This window comes from Marmota flaviventris, chromosome 14 (assembly GCF_047511675.1).
Source record: "Marmota flaviventris isolate mMarFla1 chromosome 14, mMarFla1.hap1, whole genome shotgun sequence".
NCBI classification, from domain to species: Eukaryota; Metazoa; Chordata; class Mammalia; order Rodentia; family Sciuridae; genus Marmota; species Marmota flaviventris.
In genome coordinates, this window is record NC_092511.1 from 43,537,353 (window position 1) to 43,563,185 (window position 25,833).

Genomic DNA, 25,833 nt, shown 5'->3' on the forward strand with positions numbered 1-25,833 from the left:
GCCACCTGCCCCGGAAACAGTGGCGGGAGGCCCGGGGGGCGGAGGCGGCGTTGCCTTGCTCTCCGGAAGGAGACGTGGCGGCGGTTAGGTCCCAGGCTCGCTGGACGCTTTGTAGTCCCGCCGCCTCCTCCTCCATCTCCTCCTCCTCCTCCTCTTCTCCTCTTTGGGCAGAGGAGGTTGTGGCGGCGGCTGGAGAAAGCGGCGGAGGATGGAGGAAGGAGGCGGCGGCGTGCGGAGTCTGGTCCCCGGAGGGCCAGTGTTACTGGTCCTCTGCGGCCTCCTGGAGGCGTCCGGCGGCGGCCGAGCGCTTCCCCAGCTCAGCGATGATATCCCTTTCCGAGTCAACTGGCCCGGCACCGAGTTCTCTCTGGTCAGTGTCGCGAATCCCGCAGCCATTTCGTCCTTCTGACGCTAAGGGTTAGACCCCATCCTTCGGTTTCCTTTGCTTTTTCCTTCCCAGAACCTTTTCTGCAAGCTCTTACCTTCCCTAAATCCAAGTTTCTTCTGCCCGGTGTTCATCCATCCATTCATTCATTCAGCACGTTATGCGGAGGTGCCCTCCATGCTAACATTAGGATCCAGCAATCACTTGCTGTCCCTTTTTTAACCCTGCCGCAGTAGACCTTGCTTCCCTACATTCCCGCCTTGTGGAAGAAGCTTTCTTATAATCCCGTCAGGCATACTTCATCTTTCCTTTGGAGAACCAGTTGCAGCTCTTCCTTCAGCAGCAGCCTTCAGTATTACCACCCTAACGACACAACCCTACTGCAAACTCGAATTCCCTCTCCTTTTCGTTCTTCCTGTCTTGCTTCCACACCCAAACATACACAAATGCGCAGCTCCAGAGGAACCTTCTCCCTTAAAAGTTGTTTCCTAAAAAGGCCATGTGACTGTGAGATGTTAACAACCCTCTATGTGGAATACCTCTTGCAGTTTTACGACTGTTACTTAAGATCTCATGAGATTTTATGATGAATTTTCATACAGTGAAGCACATATTTATAATCCTACTAGAACGAAAATTCCTTTGGGGGCTAGTGGAAGGTCTTCCTGTTCACCTGTAGCTACTTAGGCTAATGAAACTTGTGCTCCTGTGATACTGTGTAGTAGTTAATTCTAACGTTTAAAAAAATCTTATTTCTAATTACCTGCAATCATTCAAGTTTGGAAACTGTTTTGTTATATTGCCCTGTTACTGTTTCGTTGAGACATTATTAAGCGGTATCATAATACCAAAACAAGATTTACCAAGTTAAGAATTGGCATAGAGCTCAGTCGGAGCGTGCCTAGAATGCACAAGGCCCCAGGTTCGTTTAATCCCCAGCACCGGACAGGGAGACAGTATTTACAAGGCAAATATTATTCTAACCACTTAGCTTTCTACTTGCAAATATTCGCTTTTGCTTATACTGTATTTCACATTTGGTTTGTTTCTCCACCCTTCTGTTCCGTCCTGATAGCCCAATGATTCTCAAATTTACCTAGTAAATATTTAACTGAAAAGTCAGGTTTATTTTTGTATCAGTGCAATAAACTATTGATAGTCAGTATTAAAAGACCTTTTTTAAAATTTTGTTATAAGTCAGATACAACCTTCGGAGGATTGGGATGAGAATACTCTAGTCCAGTCTGGGTTGTTTTTCCAAAAAGCACACTTGGAATGAAAGTGATAAATGTTTAAAAAAACAGTCATTAACTTTTTTTTACTCTTGCACCTGTGTTTAATTGAGAACAGCATGCACACTTATATGCAGATCTGAAAACTTACTGACCTATATGCTGGATGACTAAATCTAGCCTTCTTAGAAGTTACTACCAAATTATCATTCAGTTTTTTTTCTGGCCCTGGTGTTTGCTGGCTAAAAAGGAGTTAAGGAAAAAGATCAGTCATAGTGTATGCTATACCAATGTTTCACATGTCTATCAACTTTATTTTGAAATTTTGTTTTTAATTACTTTTCTCTAGCAATGAGGTATAATCTAAGATGGACACATTTGAAGACTTGGGGTTAAGTCTGAGGTTTTTGAAAAAAATAGTTATTCTTCTGTGGATGTGGCACAAGGTCTATGACCCTCATGCAGAAATAAACCTTAAGAGTCATTTTCATTGGTCTTTTTAAATTGTTTTAATACTTCTATTTAATTGAAACAACTGCCCTCCTCACCTGGCACTGCCATTTTTTTTTAATGGGCCAGTTGGTTGTATATTTATATATAACTAAGCAGCTGTATGAACTAGGGTAAGGTCCTTTGCCTCTCCACCATCTGAAATTGGAAGAGACTGGATTAGAAGTTGTTTTTTGTTTTTAGTTTTGTTTTGTTTTGTTTTTTAGTTGTAGATGGACACAATACCTTTATTTTATTTATTTTTTATGTGGTGCTGCGGATTGAACTCAGTGTGTCACATGTGCTAGGCAGGTGCTCTACCACTGAGCCACAACCCCAGCCCTAGAAGTTATTTCATTAATCTCTAAAATTCTCATCTGCTTTAAATTATCTTCCCATCCAGATATATCAAAATAAATGTTTTAGGGCTGGGGATGTGGCTCAAGCGGTAGCGCGCTCGCCTGGCAGATGTACGGCCCGGGTTCGATCCTCAGCACCACATACAAACAGATGTTGTGTCCGCCAAAAACTTAAAAAAAATAAGTAAATATTAAAATTTAAAAAAAATGTTTTATAATTCTTGCTTTTATATTTACTTAGAAATAGTATTAAGCACCAAAAAGGTATAATTTTTTTCATGTTTGTAATAACTAATAATTATGGTATTCTTACTAGTTTTTATCATCCACTTTTTGTGTATATATTTTTCTTCTGAAATTGTCATCTCTATGTCATTAAAGTATTCAATTTTTTATTATTTCATAGAATTCATGGATTTCATCAAATTGAACCACAAAATAAATCTAAGTTTCTACTTTTACTGTTTTTATGTATGTGTGTGTGTGTGTGTGAATAAAAGAATATATTCCTATTGAAAAACCTTCCCCAAGCACTAGCAAAAAATGTGAAAGTTCCTTTACTTTAAAGTACCCCACTCTTTGATTCATTTCACCATATTAAAATTTGACTTTCTATTAAATCACTAGTAGATATTACCACTTACATTGAAATAATTTCTTTTAAGTTATATTTTAAAAAGTTTTATACTGTCTATAATGCTATACATTTCGAATTTTATTTATTTAGGTGTTAGGGATTGAACCTAGTGATGCTTTATCACTAAGCTACATCCCCAGTCCTTTTTTATTTTTTATTTTAATACACGGTCTTGCTAAATTGCTGAAGCTATCCCAGAACTTGCTATCCTCCTGCCTCAGCCTCCTGAGTCACTAGGATTATAGGCATGTGCCACTGCACCCAGCTATAAGGAGGCATATTAATAGTAGATCAAAAAATTCTTTTTAACTTAGAAAATCACAGGTTAGTTTTTTAGTTTTTTTCCAGTAATTTCTATTACCAAAAAGTAGGGTGATACTAATTAAAAGTACACCTTGTGATCCGAATATATGACTCATTTCAGCAACGTGTTTTTGGGCAGAATTGCCATTTGGTCTATGTTACTGAAGAGAAAAATAGCCCTTCCTAAACTAATGAAAGATAAATTGTTGCATTAAGAAATGTCTTCCTGGGGCTGGGGCTCAGCCATAGCGCATTTGCCTGGCATATGAGAGGCACTGGGTTCGATTCTCAGCACCACATATAAATAAATTAAACAAAGGTCTATCAACAACTGAAATATAAAGAAAATATAAAGAAAGAAATGCCTTTCTGGCACATGCCTGTAATCACAGCAACTCGGGAAGCTAAGGGAGGAGGAATGCAATTTCGAAGCTAGCCTCAGCAACTTTGTGAGACCCTGTCTCAAAATAAGAAAAGGGCTAGGGATGTGGCTCAGTGGTTAAGTGCCCCTGGGTTCAATCCCTGGTACCAAAAAAAAAAAAGGTCTTCCAAACCAGGCGCGGTGGAGCATGAGTCTCTAGTCCTAGAGATTCAGGAGGCTGAGGCAAGAGGATTGCAAATTTAGTCTCAGCAACTTAGCAAGACTCTGTCTCAAAAAAAAAAAAAAAGGGTGCCAGCATGGTGGCACAATCCAATTAACTCTAGAAGCTGAGAAAAGAGGATAGCAAGTTTGCGACCAACCTCAGCAACTTAGTAAGGGCCTAAGCAACCTAGTGAGACCCTGTCTCAAAATTAAAAAGGACTGGGATGTAGTTCAGTGGTAAAGCACCCCTGGGTTCAATCTCCAGTACCATTCCCAATATCAAAATAATAAAACAAAAAAGGCCAAGAATGGCTCAGCAGTACAGTGACCCAGGTTCAATCCCCAGTACTACAAAAACTAAAAGAATTGTCTTTCTTTGCTGGAGTTCCAAAAAAGCAGTTCTCTTTTCCATTATTAGCATTGTGATGAACACTTTAATAAGCTAGTCAATACTGCTGTAGAATTCAGCTGTGAAAATCAGAGTTGCAGGTACTTCACAAATAGACATGCATACATTTAAGTCACTTACTGCTGTCCGCCTTCACTTCTGTATATGAATGATTTGACAAAACTCAGGCCATCCACTATGGAGTGAATGGAAAGCATGCTTTCCACAATTGATCATGTATTCTGGATACATCTGGAAAGCATCAAAAGACATTATAAACATTATGTTTTTTTTTTTTTTTTTGGTACCAGGGATTGAACCCAGGAGCACTAAACCTCTGAGCTACATCCCCATCCCTTTTTTTGTATTTGAGACAGGGTCTCACTAAGTTGCTTAGGGCCTTGCTAAGTTGCTGAGGCTGGCTTTGAATTGACGATCCTTCTGCCTTAGCCTCCCAGGCCACTGGGATTACAGGTGTGCGCCTGGATTCCCAGCAAATATTATGTCTTAACAGCAAATTATTGGCCCAAATGAATATTTATGAGGATTCCTTCATCATAAATTTGGCTTTGCAACTCCTAATTTCCAATTTCTTTGATTCCATTATCTTCTATAATGGTCTTTTTAAATAATGATTCTTGACCATAAAACAGAAGTCCACATAGTAATCATTTCAAAGTTAATAAAAACTAATGTGAATGTGTTTAAAGTTATAAGCACACAGAATGTGGAGACAATCCACTTGGGTTCTCTGGGCTCTGCTACTTCTAGCTGAGTTACCTTGAACAAATTGCTTATGCTCTGGCCTCTGGCGTTTTCTGTAGAAATGAGTATAATGATTGTTTTGAGGATTAACAAATTAATAAATGTAAAGCACTTAAAATGGTATAGTCACAGATCCTACATCTATAGAATCAGCCAACCTTGGATCAGAAATATTCAGGGGAAAATCTGTACTGAAAATGTACAGACTTTTTTTTTTCTTATCATTCCCTAAACAATATAACAACTATTTACTTAACATTATAAGTTATTTAGAGACAATTTGAAATATAAGGGAGGGTGTTCAGAGGTTATGTGCAAATATTATGCTATTTTATACAAAGGACTTTCGCTTCTGTGAATTTGGCTCTGTCTGGGGGCTAGTTCTGGAAGCAAACCCCCCAAAATGCTGAGGGATGATGATATGTCATAGAGCTGATGCTGCTTTGTTCGTTTGTTTTATTGTCTTGGAAAAACATTGCCCTTATTTGAATTTGTGTTTAGGATTACATTGGTTCCAAGCTATACTGGTTTTATTATAGGTTAGAGTTGTTATTGTTAAACTAGAAAAAAACAGAGGTACTTAATAAGTAGTAATTCTTTTCTTGCTAGGAAGAGCCAAATAGTACATTGGTTTCTCCATACTTTGAAAAAAGTGAAGAGAGAATTGAATTATAATGGAATATGTACCAGAAGACAGAACTTTCTTTTTAGTAAAATATCATCAGTTACATTAATTAAAGTGTTCATTTGAATTGTATCAGTTCATATGAACCATGTGAATTTGTTTGGTTTTATAGTGTAGAAAACTTTAAGGACAGTTTCACAGATATGTGCCAGGAATCAAAAAACCATCGAATCTTAAAAGGTTTTATTAGAACACAACCATGCCTATTTGTTTACACATTGTCTATATCCTCTGTTGCTGAAGTGACAGTGTTACAAAAGAAACTATATGGTCCACAAAACCTAAAATATTTATTAGCTGACTCTTCACAGAGGAAGTGAAGTTTGCTGGTTCCTGATATATATGTTACAAAGTTAGGTCAGCACAGAGGATCGATAGTGATTTTCTTTTTACAGAAATTTATTTATGGATAAATTCGTAAATTCTCCAAATATGAAAAATACTGTATTACTTTATATTCAAGTATCCCATCCAACAAAATTTAGAGTTTTTAAGTAAATGTAATAATGATTGTTTTGAGAATACAGAATGATAATTTATACAGATGATAATTGCTGATAGGAGCAATAAAGTGATGGTGCTTCTGTCTTTGGCTCAGGATATAGCTCAGTAGTTGATATGTGCTAAGCATATATGAGGCCCTAAATTTTTTTCCTATTGTGATGTAATATCACAATAAATTTTGTTATCTTAACATTGTCAGACTGTCTTCCCTGCTTTTGAAAATGTGTGTTAAAAATCTATTGAGGCAGGCACAGTTGTGCACTCTTGTAACCCCAGTGACCCAAGAGGCTGAGGCAGGAGATCACAAGTTCAAGGATAGCCTCAACAACTTAGCAAGGCCCAAAGCAAGTTAGTGAGACCCTATCTCAAGATTTATGAAAAGTAATAAAAATAAAGGAATGGGGATGTGGCTCACTGATCAAGTGCCCCTTTGGGGAGAAAAAAAAAAAAAAAACTTCTGTTGAAATGATAAATTAGTTTGAGGAACCTTTGCTCTATTTGATATGATAAAATTTAACTGGGGAAAGTAGTGTTTATTTTTTATTCTATTTCTAGCCCACAACTGGAGTTTTGTACAAAGAAGATAATTATGTCATCATGACAACTGCACATAAAGAAAAATATAAATGCATACTTCCCCTTGTGACAAGTGGGGACGAGGTAAGTTTTTATAAATAGATTGATAATTCCTGTTACCAAAGATATTTATTTAAACATTGTAACCACATACTTTAAAAGAGAGTAATGAGATTTGTAATACCCTGTTTTAGCATGAAAGTCTTTTTCACTTTTATTATTCCTGAATTCTTTGATTTTGCGATTCATTTTGGAAAAATTAGTAGTCAATTATTAGTGTTTTAGATGAAAATTTAACTCCACACTTGCTTTCTTCTCTAGAAATGAGGGTTTTAAAACAAGATATAATTTTTAATATTATATATGATAGTTTTTATAAAGAATTTCTTATAAATAAATCTTTAGGTACTTTATGCATTCTCACTACCTTAGCTCATTCCCTTTTCTTTCTCCTAAAATACCCTAACTGCCTCTTATCCATCCTTCAAGGCAAAGGAAAAAAAGACTTCTTTCAAGATGAAACAGGAGAGGCAGCATGGTAAAATGGAAAGGACACCAGCCTAGGAGCCAGGAGGCTGAGGTATAGGCTATAGTTAGCTGTGGAACATTGAACAAATCTGAAACTTAATTCTTCCACTCAATGAAATTATTAAGCCAATTATATAATCTGTAAAATAGAAACATTAAACTCAGTACTTTTAAGTTTTGTTCAGATTTGAAATCTGTCCAAGACACCTGTTTAACTTTGTTTTAAATGTCCTTAAGACACAAATATACGCGTACATAACCACACACATACAAATGACATTCAAGTCTGAAATGTAAAAATATAGGAAACCAAAAAATATCTTAAAACTTTCCAGTATATTCCTACAACATTCAACCATTCTAAAACTTTTTATAGCTAGAATTTGTTTGAGTTACAGCACTTAAAATTTCTGAAATAGGTTTGTAAGAATTATTCAGAAAACTGATACTTAAAAACCTTTTTTTAAAGTTGAAATAATGAAAGCTATGGTATTCTGTGGCTCCATACTTTATACTTAAATTCATTTGAAAGAAGTGGCATACTATAGGATCTTGTTAAAGATTTTGACTTTTTTCTTCTTTTATTTCTAAGCATTTGTGATTTAACCAGTGAGTTAATACCCAAACAGCAGAGTTGGTTGAAGTTCTAGGAAATTGTAAGTATTAAACTATAGTTCTTTCTTAGGAAGAAGAAAAGGATTATAAAGGCCCTAATCCAAGAGAGCTTTTGGAACCCCTGTTTAAACAAAGCAGTTGTTCCTACAGAGTATGTATTTTATGTTCATTTGATAACTAGAAAATAAATTTCGAGCAGCCAGTAGACCCCTGAAATTACTTCTGCATTTCTTTTTACTTTGTTATATCAAATTTTAAATTAGTTGCAAATCAAAGTTATTGCTAAATAGAATTTTGTTTATTTAAATTCCTAATAACAGTAGATGCAGTAGATGCTTAATAATACCAATATTAAATCATCATTTATCGAACTACTTTGAATGTTTTTCAGTTCAAAGGAAGTTTCTTTACCTAATAGAATTTTAATTTAAAATGCTAATTATTATGTTTAAGGCATGTAGAAAATTATCCCTAAACAAGGTAGTTATTATAGACTCAGGTATATTATAGATCAATTTCCTTTATATAATTCTTACATAGAGCTAATCAATGGAAATAATGAATAGGTTTCAGAAATTTCACATTTTTCTTGAGGCATAATTATAAGTGTAATTTAATGAAACTTTACTGTAAATCCTTAGGGAAACCTACTACATTTTAAAGTATCAAAAAGTAATTCAAACATGCTAAGTGAAGTAAGCCAATCCCAAAAAACCAAAGGCCAAATGGTTTCTCTGATAGGATGCTGAGCCATAAGGGGGCAAGGGGCAGGTACAAGGGAAGAATGGAGGAACTTTGGGTTGAGGAGTGGGAAGAGAGGTGGTGGGGGGGTGGGATGGGATGGACATTATTTCCCCTGTACCATTGGTATGATGGTACCAATGGTGTGGCTCTACATCATGTACGACCAGAAAAATGAAAAGTCGTGCTGCATTTGTGTAAAAAAATTTAAAAATGAAAAATAAAATAAAAATAAAAAGTAATTCAAATGAGTTATATGACTTTTATACTTTTAAATATATTCATCTTTCTTAGATTGAGTCTTATTGGACTTATGAAGTATGTCATGGAAAACACATTCGACAGTACCATGAAGAGAAAGAAACTGGCCAGGTATATTTTTTCTTCAAAATATAAAGTGTACAACATAATAAATGAGAAGTTTCATAATGAAATTGATAGTTTTAAAGTTGTATCCTGAAAAATGTATTTGCAAAATACTTACTGTATTTTTTTTTAATATAGAAAATAAATATTCATGAGTACTACCTTGGGAATATGTTGGCTAAGAACCTTCTATCTGAAAAAGGTTGGTCTCTACACAGTGATTTGATAGTAATTCTGGAATTTGGTTTAACATTAACATTTCAAATTGAAATTTAAGAGATTTAATTGGAGACTGTGAATTTTAAAACATGTTTCTGAGCTGTCCCTTAGAAAACTTTTTTGAAGTCTTTGTTTTTGTTATTTTCTAATTTGACAAACATGCTTTTTTTCTACTTATTAATGAAATTTTCAAAATCTAGTAGAATATTCATCTTAGTGTTAGTCTTTTGCTTGGTTTAAGCAATGTTTTTATACATGGAAATAGATGTATTCCTCAAATGTTGAAATATATATATTATTCTATATTATTCAGATTGGTCAATTAACTTTTCACTAAGATAAAATACTTCAAAAGAATATTATTATGACCATATTTTCTTCATGAAATTGAGTATTCCCTATGCAAAGTTGTGAAGATTTAATGTGACTATCCTTTCATACAAAAACTATTTCAAGGAAACTGAAAGTAGTTGGGGGTGTAGCTCAGTGGTAGGGTGACTCTGTAGCATGGGCAAGGATCTGAATTCAATTCCCTGCACCACCAAAATTAAAAGTAGTAAGACAAAATCATATGTATGTTTTGGATCTTCTTAAGGAAGTTTAAGATTATAAAATTGGTTAAAAACTTAGTCATTTGTATGTTATATATGTTACTGCTCATTCTTTACATTTACCTTTCTGTTATATTATTCCACAGAGCGAGAAGCAGAAGAAAAGGAAAAATCCAATGAGGCAAGTGACAAATGTTAGTTTTTTACTCTTAGCATTTATTGTTTGTGAGATATGAATTTATACAACTTAGTTGACCTTAGAATATAGTCTTTGTGCGTCTTTATCTATGGAATAACTCAAGAATTAGGTACAAGAAAATATACAGCATATTTGATTTTTCTGAGAAAAGTTACATTGGAATCCTTCTATTTACTTACCAAAATAGGTAACTCTATCAATGATGTGTCTGGGAAAAGATTCTGTAATACCAGTATGACACTTGAGTGCTTAACAGTGGTTCCCTCTACTTAGCATTGAAAACAAGTATAGGCCAGGTGCAGTGGCACAAGACTGTATCCCCAATGACACAGGACTGAGGCAAGAGGCTCACAAGGTCCAAGCCAGTCTAGCAAGGCCTTAAGCAATTTAGTGAGACCCTGTCTTGAAATAAAAAAGAATTGGGGATATAGCCCAGTGGTAAAGCACCCTGGGTTCACACACTGCACTACCCAAAAAAATTACAGTAAGAGCTTTTGTATTTTTTTCCTCCCATCTGCTCCTCACCCCCTATAAAACAGATAAACTATATATGTAAATAACAAGCTACTAGACAGCAAGCATCTTAAAAGCAGAGACTTTTTTTTGTTTTTTGGTTTTTGTTTTTTAATCTCTTCACTCCACAGTGCAAAGCAATGTGTCACACATACTGCAGGTACTTTATAAAGGTTTATTAAGTAAGTGAATAAATAATGGCAAAAAATAGTATTATTTAAAAAGAATGATTCCTCAAAGTGCCTAATCATGATTTTTATTTTTTTTATTTGTTGTAATTAGCTACACAATTTTTAAATACTGTATGTTTCAAGGAGTGCTCTTTGAATCCTGTTTCAAAAGATTTAATTTGACATTCTACCTTTGAGATAAAATATGTATTTACTGTGACTCTGAAGGATAGCAAGATGGAATTCAAAGTATGAAATGATAAAGGAAAAGTAAGAAAAGGGTAAAGGCAGAAAACTAATATTAGTTGAGCCCCAGTTTTAAGCCTGACACTGCCAAACCTGTAACAAAAGCTAATGTTTAATTTTCCAACAATTATTTATTTATTTAATCAAATTCATAATGGTAGTAATAAGCCAGTAAATTTAAAACTTCAAGCCCAGGATTCTAATTTCAGACAATAGCACACGAGAAATTCTCAAAATATTTTTCCCAGGAAACATTTATTGCCTGTTTTGAATGAGGCACTGATGGTACAAAGTGATGCAAGATGAGATTCCTGCCTCTAAGAGCTTACTCAGATTATTAACAATATCTTTTTAAAGTTTATTATATTAGGGTTGGGGTTGTGGCTCAGTGGTAGAGCACTTGCCTAGCACATGTGAAGCCCTGGGTTCAATCCTCAGTACCACATAAAAATAAATAAATAAAATAAAGCTATAAAAAAAAAAAGTTGCCGGCCGCGGTAGCCCACACCTATAATCCCAGCAGCTCAGGAGGCTGAGACAGAAGGATCGAGAGTTCAAAGCCAGACTTAGCAAAAACCGAGGCACTAAACCCTTGTAGACCCTGCCTCTAAATAAAATCCAAAAAATAGGGCTGGGGATGTAGCTCAGTGGTCGAGTGTCCCTGAGTACAATCCCCGGTACCCAAAACAACAACAACAAAAAGTTCATTATAGTAGACTTTTGTTCTTTTTTTTTTTTAAGAGAGAGAGAGAGGGAATTTTAATATTTATTGTTTAGTTTTCGGCGGACACAACATCTTTGTATGTTTTGCTGAGGATCGAACCCGGGCCGCACGCATGCCAGGCGAGCGCGCTACCGCTTGAGCCACATCCCCAGCCCAGACTTTTGTTCTTATAGAAAAAAAGCATGTGAGATAACTCTTTAAGAATCTTTGTCTTCTCTTAATTTTCTTTTCCTAGACTTGAATAGATTTAATTTAGGAGTTAAAGTACTATTTTAGAAGATAAGTGTTTTTACTGTTTCACCCAAGTTTTTGATAAATAAACCTTCAGAGTTGTAGAATCTAAACTCTCAACAGCCATTCTCTATTGAGTTCAGTGAAAGCTATAAACAGCCCAGTATAGTAAGTTCTTACATCTTATCATTGAGGATAACTCATATTAATATTATCTTGTAGCTCTTTATATAAATGCATATTAACATCTTAATTTTAGTATCAAATGATTTTTCTTTTTGCTATATTAAGTTACACACTTACTCAAATAAGAACTTCAAAATCAAAACACTAGAGAATGAACTTGAAAATAAATGTTACCTTTCTAAGTAAAATGTAGTTTTCTTCCTTTTAGAATCATAAGTGCTTCTTCCACCCTCAACCCCACCTCAATTTCTAATGAAAAGTCTTTATACTCTGTTTTTTTAAGATTCCCACTAAAAATATCGAAGGTCAGATGACACCCTACTATCCTGTGGGAATGGGAAATGGTACACCTTGTAGTTTGAAACAGAACCGGCCCAGATCAAGTACTGTGATGTACATATGTCATCCTGAATCTAAGCATGAAATTCTTTCAGTAGCTGAAGTTACAACTTGTGAATATGAAGTTGTCATTTTGACACCACTCTTGTGCAATCATCCTAAATATAGGTAGGATGTGCATTTAATATTTTAAACACATGCTCTAAAATATTCTGTGCTTCGCTTTAATGCTTTCTTCTTACTGAACAGGTTCAGAGCATCTCCTGTGAATGACATATTTTGCCAGTCACTGCCAGGATCTCCATTTAAACCCCTCACTCTGAGACAGTTGGAGCAGCAGGAAGAAATACTACGGGTGCCTTTTAGGAGAAATAAAGAGGTATAAGAATTATCTAATGATAGTTTCTCAATGCTTCCTTTTCCAGATTTCAGAACATGTATCAATATTTTGATGATTCCTATAGCATAGTTGTAAAACAATATATTTTAGCACAGATTTTTAACTTTCAGTTCCTTTCATTGATTTCAGTTCTTTTCCTAAGTCTTAGTTCATCAGTGTTCTTCAACCACTTCTGTATGCTGCTTTCCCCTTGTGATGCACTATCTTCCCTTTTCATCACTTTTCACTTCTAGACCTAGCCATGTAAATTTTTAGTCATCTTCCATCTTTTTTTTCTCTTTCATACTGATATTGAACAAGTCAAATATTTGTGTCATTTGTCTTACCCATCTCTTCTTTTATCTCTAACTCTTATCATTCACTAAGAGCCATCAGTGTTATCTTCTAAATGCTCTTCAATCCTCTCAGTAGTTCAGGACCTCATCTCCTAGGGCTAGAACCAATCTCACATATCCCCTTTCTAATTCTTGTTTTTTTTGTTGTTGTTTTTGTTTTAGGTTATTTTTTTGGCAGGGGGGTTACAGGTGATTAATCAGGGCCACTCAACCACTGAGCCACATCGCCAGCCCTATTTTGTATTTTATTTAGAGACAGGGTCTGAGTTATTTAGCACCTCACTTTTACTGAGGCTGCTTTGAACTCAAAATTCTCCTGTCTCCGCTTCCCAAACTGCTGGGATTATAGGTGTGAGCCACTGTGCCCAGCCGCTTTCTAATTCTTCCCACACAGCTTATGAAAATGCTTTTCCTAAAATGAGCTTTTATTATATATGTAATCTTTGGTGGTTAACATGATCTATACCAGAGGATAAAATCACTGTTCAAAAAATGCATGCTTCTTTGTGATTTGGTCTCAGCCTCATCTTTCATCACCATTTGCTTTATCCCAGATGTTTTAAAGAACTTAGAGTTTCCTACAAGGACCATGTTCTTTCTGGCTCCCTGCCTTTGAAGATACTATTTTCCTCCTTTTACTATTGCTTCATCCCCTCCCTCCCTTTCACCTTAAAACTTATATAAGATGTAATTTCAGTGACACTTTTTTTTTTTTTTTTTAGAAATGAGCCAGGATTTCCATTGGATTAGTCCAAGAAGGGAGAAATTTTTATACTTCATTGGCCTAGTATTTTATCACTCTTTTATTATAGCACTTCCATGGCAAAATCTTATTGTTTTACATATGGTTATTACATTAAACTGGAGAGCAAAAGAAAGTATGTTTTATTTACCGTGGGGTTTCCAGCTCCCTGCAAGATGCTAGGTATGTTATGAGTACTTAACAGTGGTTTAACTATTTAGCAAAGGCCTATTTTGTCCCTTCCTCCTGAGTAACTTTTGCATCATATATACTCTGACCAACACTGTCAATCCGATAGGAAAAGGAAAGTGATCTTAACATTAATTCCTGGTTTGATTTGGAGTACTATATTAAAAGTTTTGCGCTAGAATTCTCTTCTGGCCTTCTTGTAGTGACGTAAGTACTAAAATTAACCCAGTCCAAATGTTCCATAAATCCCAACTATCATTAATCTTCCAGGAAAAAGTACTCATTTACTTTTCTTTGAATATATGTTGTTTTATCTGTCAGTTGAGAAAAACCAATTTTTTTAAAAGCCTTCATAGATAAAGCTGGACACAGTGGTGCACTCCTATATCTCGGCGACTCAGGAGGTTGAGGCTGGAGGATCACAAGTTCAAGGCCAACCTCAGCAATTTAGTGAGACTTTGTCTCAAAATAAAAATAAAAAAGGGCTGAGGGTGTCGTTCAGTGGTAGAGCACCCCAGGGTTCAGTTTCCAATATCAAAAAAAAAAAAAAAAATTTAATTAAATAAAAATAAATCTAAAATATGATTACATGGCACTGGAGCTGAATAGTACAGTATGTGTTTCCCATAAGTAAGTCCCTGGGTTCAATCCTCTGCACCAAAATTAAAAATGATCACAGCATATCTTTTCTTAATATCTATAACATAATGCCCACACCTCTGAGCTGTAGTTACCCACAATATAGTGCCTGCTTATGTCTTGAGTTTTAAATAATATAGTCAAATACCTTTGCTTTTACTTCTTCTGCCAGTCCCCATGTATGTACATGTAGGCACTAAACACATACACAGATATAGACATAAATCATGAATTATTATTCATGTTTCAAGAATTAATCAAGAGTTTTCTCTTTGTGAAATCTTTTTTTAATATTTTTTAAATTGTAAATGGATTTTTTTGTTTTATCTATTTATTTATATGTGGTGCTGAGGATTGAACTCAGGGCCTCACACATGCCAGGCAAGCACTCTACCACTGAGCCACAACTCCAGCCCATGAAATCTTAATATTTCAATCCTGGTCAAAGTTCATTTGAGTCTTCCCTACTAAATTTCATGTTCCTCCGGGGCAACAACCAGATTCTACTATATTGAATACCTGTAACCAACATTCATATTCATTCTCACCCATCTCATCTTTTTTTTTAATATTTATTTTTTAGTTGTAGATGGACACAATATCTTTATTTTATTTTATGCGGTGCTGAAGATCAAACCCAGGGCCTCACACGCGCTAGGCAAGCGCTCTACCACTGAGCCACAACCCCAGCCCTCACCGATCTCATCTTAACCCTGTTCATTATTATTTTACGCTTCTCCAAAACTAAATGTATGGACACAAAGCTTACCAAGTATCAAAGTACCTTGTAAGAATAATGAGACAAAATATATGAAATGAAAATTATCCCTTTATGTTTGGAATGGTCTCCATACTCCTAACTGGCAGATGAAACTAACATTTATTTAGCACTTTTTCTATACTACTAAGTGTTTGCAAAGTCCATTTTCTTGTAACACATTAAAATAAGCAGAACTCTTATTTTACAAATGTGCTACAGCTTAAAAATAACAAATTATCACTGAAAAATTAAATGTGGTATAAAATCTCTTAAACATGTCTGCTTAATTTTAGGAAGATCTGCAATCAACTAAAGAAGAGAGATTTCCAGCGATCCACAAACCTATTGCTATTGGCTCTCAGCCAATGCTCACTGTTGGAACAACCCACATATCCAAACTGACAGATGACCAACTCATAAAAGAGTTCCTTAGTGGTTCTTACTGCTTCCATGGGGTAAGAAGTGGACCTTCAGTTTAAAATTTTATCTGACAACTTTTACCTGTCAGTTATTTAATCAATGGTCACTAGCAACACTGCAAAAAGGTTTATGTCAGTGAGGCACAGTGGTGCACATCTATAATCCCAGTGGCTCCAGAGGCTGAGGCAGTAGGATCACGAGTTCAAAGCTAGCTTCAGCAACAGCAACTCAGTGAGACCGTGTCTCTAAATAAAATACAAAAAGAGCTGGGGATGCGGTGAGTGGTTAAGTGCTGGTACCAAAAAAAAAAAAAAAATGGCAGCAGGGTGTGGTTTATTCCTGGTACCAAAAATATAAATTAAAAAACAGGGTGGGGGGAGGTTTATGTCTATACAGAAATGGCAGAATCTTCAGGTGAATTCTGATGGACATTTTCTCTGTGGAATCTCATACTCCACATTTCTATCATCTAATCCATTACCAATATATTCTCCTTATTCACAGTAAAACACCACCTTTCCTGTAGCAATCATGTATGATTCTGGTTGATTTTATGTCCTACATTTTGGTTATATAGAGATCACAATTTAAACTGGAGTTAACATCTTCCTTTACAAAGGTAAAATTTTGCCCCTGCACCAGTGGGAAATACATTTAAAAGTAGAATTTTTGTTTCATCTTATTTACGAAGTCATTGCAGCATTTATTCTTTGTATTTATCTTTTCTTATTTCTCGGTGATTTCTAATTTTCAACCATATTATTGCTATTACAGGTTATAAAAATTACCTATATTTTCATCACTATCATGGGTAGTGTTAAGTCAGTCCACAATACCCCTTTCTCTGTACATCATTTTATAAACTATGTTTTCTTTCCTTTAGGGTGTTGGTTGGTGGAAATATGAATTCTGCTATGGAAAACATGTACATCAGTACCATGAGGTATAGAAAAGCACTTCTATATCATTCTATCACTAGGTTAAAGGACGTTTTATTGTTGTTTAATGTTAGGAACTGAACCCAGGGCCTTATGCATGCTGGACAAGCGTTATGCCCCTAAACTACTTTTCCAGCCTTGGATTAAAGTTTTTAAAATCTTTTGTAGAAAAAAAAGGAGAGGCAAGGAATAGTGATGCACACCTGTAATCCCAGCCACTCAGGAGGCTGAGATAGGAGGATCATAAATTTAAGGCCAGCCTGGGCAACTTGTAAGACCCTGTCTCAAAATCAAAGGGCTAAAGATGTAGCTCAGTACAGCCTCTCTGGGTTGAATCCTTAGTGCTATTGGGGGAAAAGAATGAAGGAGGGAAATCGATATTATTTTTAATTGTGAGATGATATTACCATGGAAAGTACTAACCAAAGTATTACCAGATTTTGGAAAGTAAAAAAAAAAAAACCTAATTGTAACTAAATCATCTTGAAGTAACATTGCTTACTAACTAGTCATATACTTATATTACTAAGAGCCTGGTAGAATGATGGGCTGTTGTGTCTGTTCCTTCTTAGCTTTGATCAAAAAATTAATCATTTATATAATTCACCTTTAAATTAAGAAAATGAATGGCAAAATGGTATATTAACCATAGAATCAGCCAGGTGCAGGGTCACATATCTGCAATCCCAGCTACTCAGGAGGCTGAGGCAGGAAGATCAAAAGTTCAAGGCAAGCCTGGGCTATTTATCAAGATACAGTCTTCAAATAAAATTTTTAAAAGGGTTGGGGATATAACTCAAAGGCAGAAGAACACTCCTGGGTTTAATCCCTTAACTACACATACACACACATATCAATAAGTAAAATTGGGTAAACTTAGCAAGTTTCTCAGCTAAAAAGAAGATACTATTTCATCTAAATTTAAAGTGTTTTAAGATTTACATATAAGATTTACATATGATGATAGGCTCACACCTATCATCCCAGTGGCTTGGGAGGCTGAGACAGGAGGATCACAAGTTGGAGGTCAGCCTCAGCAATTTAGCAAGGCCATAAGCAACTTATCGAGACCCTGTTTAAAAATAAAAACGGGTAGGGATGTGACTCAGTACCAGGTTCAATCCCTGGTACCAAAAAAAAAAAAAAATGTACATATGTAAGTTTTTATTCTTCCTGTTATTTATTCTTCTCTAAATAAGATAGTATATTCTCCCATGTTGATCCAACCTACTTAAATTCTGAGATTCAAACTCCAATAATTTTATTTGTTGATAGTTGTATTTTGTTTGTTAAGGTAACTGGCAAACATCGAAGACAAACTCTAATTAATAAAATTGGCCTCACCAGGCACAGTGATACACATTTGTAGTCCCAGCTACTGGGGAAGTTGAGGCAGGATGATCACAAGTTCAAGGCCAGCCTCAAGCAACTTAGGGAGACCCTATCTCAAAATAAAAAAGTAACTCAGTAGTAGAGCACTTGCCTAATATGCACCTGCCCATGTGTTCAAGCCACAGTGCCACAAAAAATTAACAAATAAATACTGGGCCAGTCATAGTGGGGCACACATGTAATTCCAGCAACTCAGTAAGCTAAGGCAAGAGAATCACAAGTTCAAAGCCAGTCTCAGCAACTTAGGGAAGCCCCGAGCAACTAGGCGAGACCCTGTCTCAAAATAAAAAATAAAAAGACTGGGGATATTGCTCAATGGTAAAGCATCTCTGGGTTCAGTTACCAGTACCTAAATAAATAAATATTGGCTTGACTGCTCCAAAAGGCTTTTTTTCATTCCCTGAAAAAGATTATAATTAGTATTTTTAAAATATTGTATTTTTCTGTACAAGATGTTTTAAGCTTATCTTAAATTCCAAGAAAAGCTGAGCATGGTGGTGCACACCTATAATCCCAGTGGCTGGGAGGCTGAGGCAGGAGGATTGTAGGTTCAAAGCCAGCCTCAGCAGCTTAGCAAAAGCCCTAAGCAACTTAGCGAGACCCTGTCTCAAGATAAAAAATAAAAAGGGCTGGGTATGTGGTTCAGTGGTTAAGCACCCCTAGGCTCAATCCCTGCTACCAAAAAAAAAAAAAAATTATAAGAAGGATCATACAATTTACCTTCCACATTAAAATTATCCAAAACATATGAGGCATTTATAAGCTATTTTTTCTTCACTTAAACTTGAGAAGTTTCATTTAAGCATTCTTTCCATTTGTTCTTACCTCTTCACAGATGTTTTCTTTCTAAAAACATTTGTTACTACAGAAAAAGGATGAAGTGCCATACAATTGAAATCCAGATGACCCTCAATGACTTTTTTAATTGAAGGAGTATATGCCAGAAATTAAAAATAAAAAGTTAATTTCTTTTCTGCCATCCTCCCTCTTCCCAAAAATAAGTGCTGTTAACATTTTCATAGTTTAACTGTCTATAAGAAAAAAATGCAAGTGCTTAAATTTTGGTATGATCTTTTTATTTCTACAGAAGGGATTATGCACTACTTTGTACTTGTTCTTTTCACTTATCATCTTGGAGATGTTTTTACATCTCATTCTTTTCAGCACTTACATAGATTTATGACTCTGCTTAACAGTGTATTTAACCAGACCCTACTGATGGACTTTTAAGTTCTTTCCGTTTTTGTAGTGATAGTGATTTAGTGAAATTTTTAAATAGTTATGTTGCTGTACTTTTGCCTGTATATTCAGAAAACACATTTCTAGCAAAGTACATGCATGATGAAAAATTACTTCCCAGAAGACCAGCAGTTAACACTCCCAATAAAATGGTGGTTTTCACACACATTTAACAACACTATAGGTTTTACCAAACTTAATTTGTTCAAGGTCATATAACCTAGAGCTTTCTGAGGGACTTTGCTCAATGCTTTGGGAGATAGAAAAATAATAGTAACTAACAAATACAGTGCTCACCAGGCACAGTAGCACACACCTGTAATCCCAGCAATTCGGGAGGCTAAAGCAGAAGGATGGCAAGTTCAAAGTCCACCTCAACCGTTTAGTGAGCTCTTCAGCAACTTAGTGAGACCCTGTCTCAAAATTTAGTGGTAAAGTGCCGCTGGGTTCAATCCCCAGCATCAAAAAAATATATGGTGTTCATTTTTTGCTGGGCACTAAGAACTTAATACATATTATCTCATTTAATCCTCATAACAAAGGTATTATAATTCTAAGATGAAGAAACAGAAAACATACTTTAGTAACTCGCCTAAAATCACATAGGTAGTAAATAGTAAAACTGAAATTCAAACACAGGCAATTTTGCTCCCTGTCTAACCTCTTAAACACTTCATTTTGCTGCTGTAATCTCTGTCTAGGAACTTAAAGTCTAGTTGCTGAAAAAAATAAAATATATAATAGCTGTGTCTTTCATTAGCTTATTGTAAGCAGTGGCCTTGCGTGTTTCATTTACCATTGAAGGGATTTTTCATTCTACTAATGAGGAGTATATTGTTGCCTGGCCTAGAATATGAAGGAAAGAAAAAGAGGAAGGCAAAGACATAGGAAGGAGAAGAAGAAAAGATAAAGAAGGACATGTACACATAAGATCCATATAAGTACACAGTATTTAAAAAATAATAAAGCAGGATGGGGAAGAATCATAGTAGTATGTAGTTGTGAAATCTAGGAATGAGAAATTACGCTTTTGGTTGTGGGGATGGCGTGCTGGCAGAGAAAATGTAAAGAAAGAATCTGATGCCAAAAAAAAAATCTCCAGGAAAGACTTTATACGACTGATAGATGGAAAAGAGTGAGAAGATGTAAGAGTTAGAAATAGCTACATCTAGATCTAGCCCAACTACAAATTAGTTATCATTATTCAGAGAAACAGAGAATGAAGAAGATAACGTCTGCTCACTGAGTTTGACTAACATCATTACATCTAAGTCCCATATCCTGTGTACAGATGAAAATAAAGACTAGACCCTGTAAGAGGGTCGGGTCGTCAGCATAAATGTTTTGTGATGATGTCAGGCATGCATTGTCAAAAATATTTTTTCATGTATTAGGACAAAGATAGTGGGAAAACCTCGGTGGTTGTGGGGACATGGAACCAAGAAGAGCATATTGAGTGGGCCAAGAAGAATACTGCTAGAGCATATCATCTTCAGGACGACGGCACCCAAACAGTCAGGTAAAGACTGCCTTTATTTGCCTTTGGATCTGAGAACTTTTAAAACCCAGAATATTGATAAACATAAAAATATAAACATATAAGCAAGATCCTAGGTCAGGGTTTTTACAGGGGTCATCTTTTAGATTATTTTCTTTTTGTGGAGAACCAAAACAGTATAATTGGTAAGACCACAGTCCCTGGAGTCTGGCCACTTGGACTGAAATGCTGGCTGGCTCTTCACTTATTACCTTAGGTAAATTACATCTTTTAAGTTTCATTTCTCTTGTCTAATGGTATTGCCTCATATGATCCTTATGACATTTAAGTGAAATAATTCCTGCAAAGGGCAGTGCCTGGCAATAGCATGAAGTAAACTTTGGCTGCTGCCTTTGTGATGGCGGTAATAGGCTAATGATTGGCAGTGGTATTAGTGACAATGGCTCAGTTCTATTAGAACTGAGACTATAAAGCATTTGCCTCTTTCATGGGTAATGTTTGTTTAATTATTCTATTTAAATATACTCTGGCATTTCCTTTTGTTGTGCAGTTTTTGTAACATAAACGGTTGAAAATAATTGATTAGTAGCTTTATTTAAAACTATCTCATGGGCTGGGTATGTGGCTCAAGTGGTAGCGCGCTCGCCTGGCATGCGTGCAGCCCGAGTTCGATCCTCAGCACCACATACAAACAAAGATGTTGTGTCCGCTGAAAACTAAAAAGTAAATATTAAAAAAAATTTTTTAAATTAAAAAAAAACTATGTCATATCTCTTTTGGGCTATGTGGGTATATTTTTATATAACAAATAAATTAAATTAATCTCATTTCCCAAGGAAAACTAAGTTTTTGTTTTTGTTTTTTTAATGGTGCTGGAGATTGAACCCAGGGTCTTGTACATGCAAGGCAAGCACTCGACCAACTGAGCTATATCCCCAGTCCCCCCAAGGAAAACTAAGCTTTAATTTTTCTCGTAGTTTCTTGCCCAGTAAATTTTAAATTTTGGGGGGTGAGTTGGGGATCAAACCCAGAGGTGCTCTACCACTGAGCTACATCCCCATCCCTGTTTTTATTTTATTTTAAGTTGCTAGCGCTGACCTCAAACTTGTGATCCTCCTGCCTCAGCCTCCCAAGCTGCTGGGAAGCTACATGCACCACTGTCTCTGGCTTAAATACTCATTCTTGGTCCTTCTCAGGTGATACCTTGATGTGGTGTTGAGAGATTGTTTTCAGAATGTGCTGACTTTTCAGGCAAGCCAAAATCAATGTTAGCAAAATTATGATATAGTCATTTAAATATTCTAACGGGGCTGGGGTGGTGGCTCAGTGGTAGAGCACTTGCCTAGCATTGTAAGGCACTGGGTTCAATTCTCAGCACCATATACAAATATATGAATAAAATAAAAGTCCATCAATTTCTAAAAAATTTTTTAAAAAGAAAGATCTTTTTAAAATAAATAAATAAATATTCTAACATACTCAATAGTCTGTTTTATGCTTATATGTGTTTTGTGAGAAAATATTTTATGGTATCATGTACAACAAATTTTGAAGTATAGGAAGGTAAAACTAACAAAATCAAAAGCTTTTGGGGGGATATTGCACATTTGAGATTTATAGCTTGGCCTACCTAGACTTATCTCTTGGATCACTTACAGTACAGTATTGCAACAGGATTAGCTTGATGGAGGACAAAAACAATTGTTCCACAAAACAAACAATATAATTGGTTGGGAAAATGGATAACTTTTTAAAACAACTTTTTTAAGGGAGTCTAACCTCATTTATTTATATAGAAATGCTGTACAAATTGAATACAGTATCTCTAATTTATATTATCTTTATAAATATATAAAGACTGTCCCTGTGAAAACCCTCATCACCATCATCTTATCCAACCCATTACAGTTATTCCTTACCCATTACTATTACTGAATTATGATATTTTTAGTTTAATAAAGCTTGTTTCTCCAATTTAGGATGGTGTCACATTTTTATGGAAATGGGGATATTTGTGATATAACTGACAAACCAAGACAGGTGACTGTAAAACTAAAGTAAGTTGAAATTATCAACTCGTGCTTTATACCTTTCTCCTTTACCTATATCCTACATTAAAAAGTCTTCTATAAATATAAAATATAATTATGAATAATTATTAAATTATATTATTTAAATTGCATGAGATTATGCTGGCTCACTTAAATAGATCTTTGTAGGCTAAGTTGATAACTATAAAAAATAATCTTATTTTGTATCATTTGGGCAGTGCCTTAAAGTACTCTCTATTTTAGGTGTAAAGAATCAGATTCTCCTCATGCTGTTACTGTGTATATGCTAGAGCCTCACTCCTGTCAGTATATTCTTGGGGTAAGTAAAAAGAAAATAATCAAAAATTCAGTTTTGGACCTCATTTTAATTTTTTGCATTAAGTCTTAAAAGGACCTTCATTAGACTCCAAGACTTAATATATGGTGCCCATACTACTTCTGTAAGACCTGACATGTCTAATTGAGGTTTAATTTACATCAAATAAAATGCACAGGTCTTAAATGTTGAATTTGATGTACTTTAACATATATTGTCATCCAAAACAAAGTATCTGTTACTGAAGAAAATTTTCTCATATCTGTATCCATTAAACACACCTTATCCCCCTCTCCAAAAAATACCGCTTTCTAATCCCTCCTCCATGCTGACTTGCTGGTACTGGGGATTGAACCCGGAACGTGGCACATACTAGGCAAGCAGTCTACCACTGAGTTCTTTTGCTGGTTTTTTTTTTTTTTTTTTTTTTTGAGACAGGATCTTGCTAAGTTACCCAAGCTGGCCTTGAGCTTGTGTAATCCTCCTTCTGTTAGTCTCTCAAATCACTGGGATACATATCTGGCTCAATTTGAGTCCCTTCCAAAGTTATAAATTATTTCCCTGTATTTCCCCATTCTGTCCAGTGCATTGAATGAATTCATCTGTGATAAATTTTTCATCTCTAAAATTTCCATTTGGTTCTTTTTCTATGGTTTCCTTTTTATCTGCTGAAATTCCCTTCAGTCATACATGTTATCTGCCTTTCCTAATGTTGTCGTCATCAATCATATTTTGTTTCTGTTATAGGTTTGGTGTTTTTTTTTTTTTTTTTTTGGTACAGGGGATTGAACCCAGGGCACTTAACCACTGAGCCCTTTTGTTATTGTTGTTTCTAGACAGGTTCTGGCTAAGTTGCTAAGGCTGTCTTTAAACTTGGAATCCTCCTGCCTTAGCCTCCTGAGCCACTGGGATTATAGGCATGCACTACCATGCCCAGCTTCATCTTATTTTTTATAACTGTTATAACTGATAATTTCAACATCTGACCCATCTTTGAGTTACGTTTTTCTTTGCCTTTTAAATACAACTAATTATTTTTCCATAATATTCTATCATTTTTGACATATAAGATCTAGCAATTTCTTATTCCTGTGCTTCACACTTTTTCTCCCTTGTCTCCTATCTCATATTTTATATACATGACTAAAAATTGTTTTAATTTTGTAGGTATGATGTTGGATGATTTATCCAAAACAAGGACTCATACACATTTAGCAAATGTATTCATTTAGCAAAATAATACTGAATAAAGTATGCAACTTTTTAATGGCTTTGTTGTTCTTTTTTTCTTTAGGTTGAATCTCCAGTGATCTGTAAAATCTTAGATACAGCAGATGAAAATGGACTTCTTTCTCTCCCCAACTAAAGGACATTAAAGCTGAAGGGAAAAAAAAGATCATTGAAAGTCATGATTTCTTTCTGACCATGTGTCTCATTATAGCGTTCTCAGCCATTGAACCTCATCTAAAGGATCATCTAAAATGACTCTAAACCACTTTGTGAATATATATGTGTATATAAGAGATTATTGATAAACTTCTAAGGCAGACATTTGTCTCACTTTTTTCATTTTTGTTGTGTCTTATGAATGGATTTATGTTATGTCTTTGCTTGGATGATGTGATTCTGAAATAAACCTCATCCAAGCAAGTTGGAGTCCAGCCTATTCAAATGTTATAATGGTTGTACTTACTGAAAAGATTTTAAATAATAGATTTATTATGTAAATTATGTATAAATAGCTAATGAAGTAAAGATAATGAAGAAAGATATAGGAGGTTGTTTAAATGAGAGATCCTGTAAAATATGTAAATTTTAGTGCCTGAAATCCTTTCAACAAACTTTATATAACAGCTGCTCTCTGCCAGGCATTAAACTAGAAATGGGCACACAGTAGTCTCACAGGTGAGTTTTCTTTACCACTATTACTCTGAAGAAACTTAACTTGTGATAGGTTGCTTTTCTCTCCAAACTTTTATATATTTCTTTCTTCATCTTGAGTGTGTTTACTCCCAGAGTATCTGGTGTAGACAATTGATTAATCCCTGATTTAAAATTATTTACTCTAACAAAACACACTGTGCTGGCTATCCATTTTACTTGTCTACTGTATACTACAGATCTTAGGTCTGGACAATTTTATAGTACAATATTTATTTTAAAGTAAATAAAATGTCCACAAGCAGTGTTGTCATGTAATCAATGGAAGATTATTCAGTTCCTTTCTTTCCTTCTTTATCCCATTGCACATATTTTGAACACATCTATCTGAACAAGGACAGAAAAGTGGGCATATGAGACTGGGGTTAGTTCAGTGGTAGAGTGTCTGCTTAGATTGTCTGCTTAGCATGCACAGACCTTGGTTCAATACCTAGCACGG

The 25,833-nt window shown here is 35.3% G+C and overlaps 2 protein-coding genes across 4 annotated transcripts in view; one reads left to right on the forward strand and one right to left on the reverse strand.

Moving 5' to 3' along the window:
- The window catches only part of Asb3 (ankyrin repeat and SOCS box containing 3), a 154,326-nt gene that overhangs the window by 107,540 nt on the left and 20,953 nt on the right, over positions 1-25,833 (reverse strand). The gene's annotated exons all lie outside the window — the stretch shown is intronic.
- Erlec1 (endoplasmic reticulum lectin 1) lies at positions 44-25,652 on the forward strand. Of its 2 annotated transcripts, XM_027934296.3 has the most exons (14): positions 44-370; positions 6,886-6,990; positions 8,120-8,200; positions 9,085-9,162; positions 9,295-9,358; positions 10,073-10,107; positions 12,479-12,702; positions 12,784-12,913; positions 15,893-16,054; positions 16,903-16,962; positions 20,983-21,107; positions 23,066-23,143; positions 23,381-23,456; positions 24,748-25,652. In XM_027934296.3, the coding sequence occupies exons 1-14, from the start codon at positions 209-211 to the stop codon at positions 24,817-24,819; spliced, it is 1,452 nt and encodes a 483-aa protein (XP_027790097.1). In that variant the 5' UTR covers positions 44-208; the 3' UTR covers positions 24,820-25,652. The 2 variants fall into 2 exon arrangements, with proteins under 2 accessions (XP_027790097.1, XP_027790100.1); XM_027934299.3 differs by lacking the exons at positions 9,295-9,358; positions 12,479-12,702.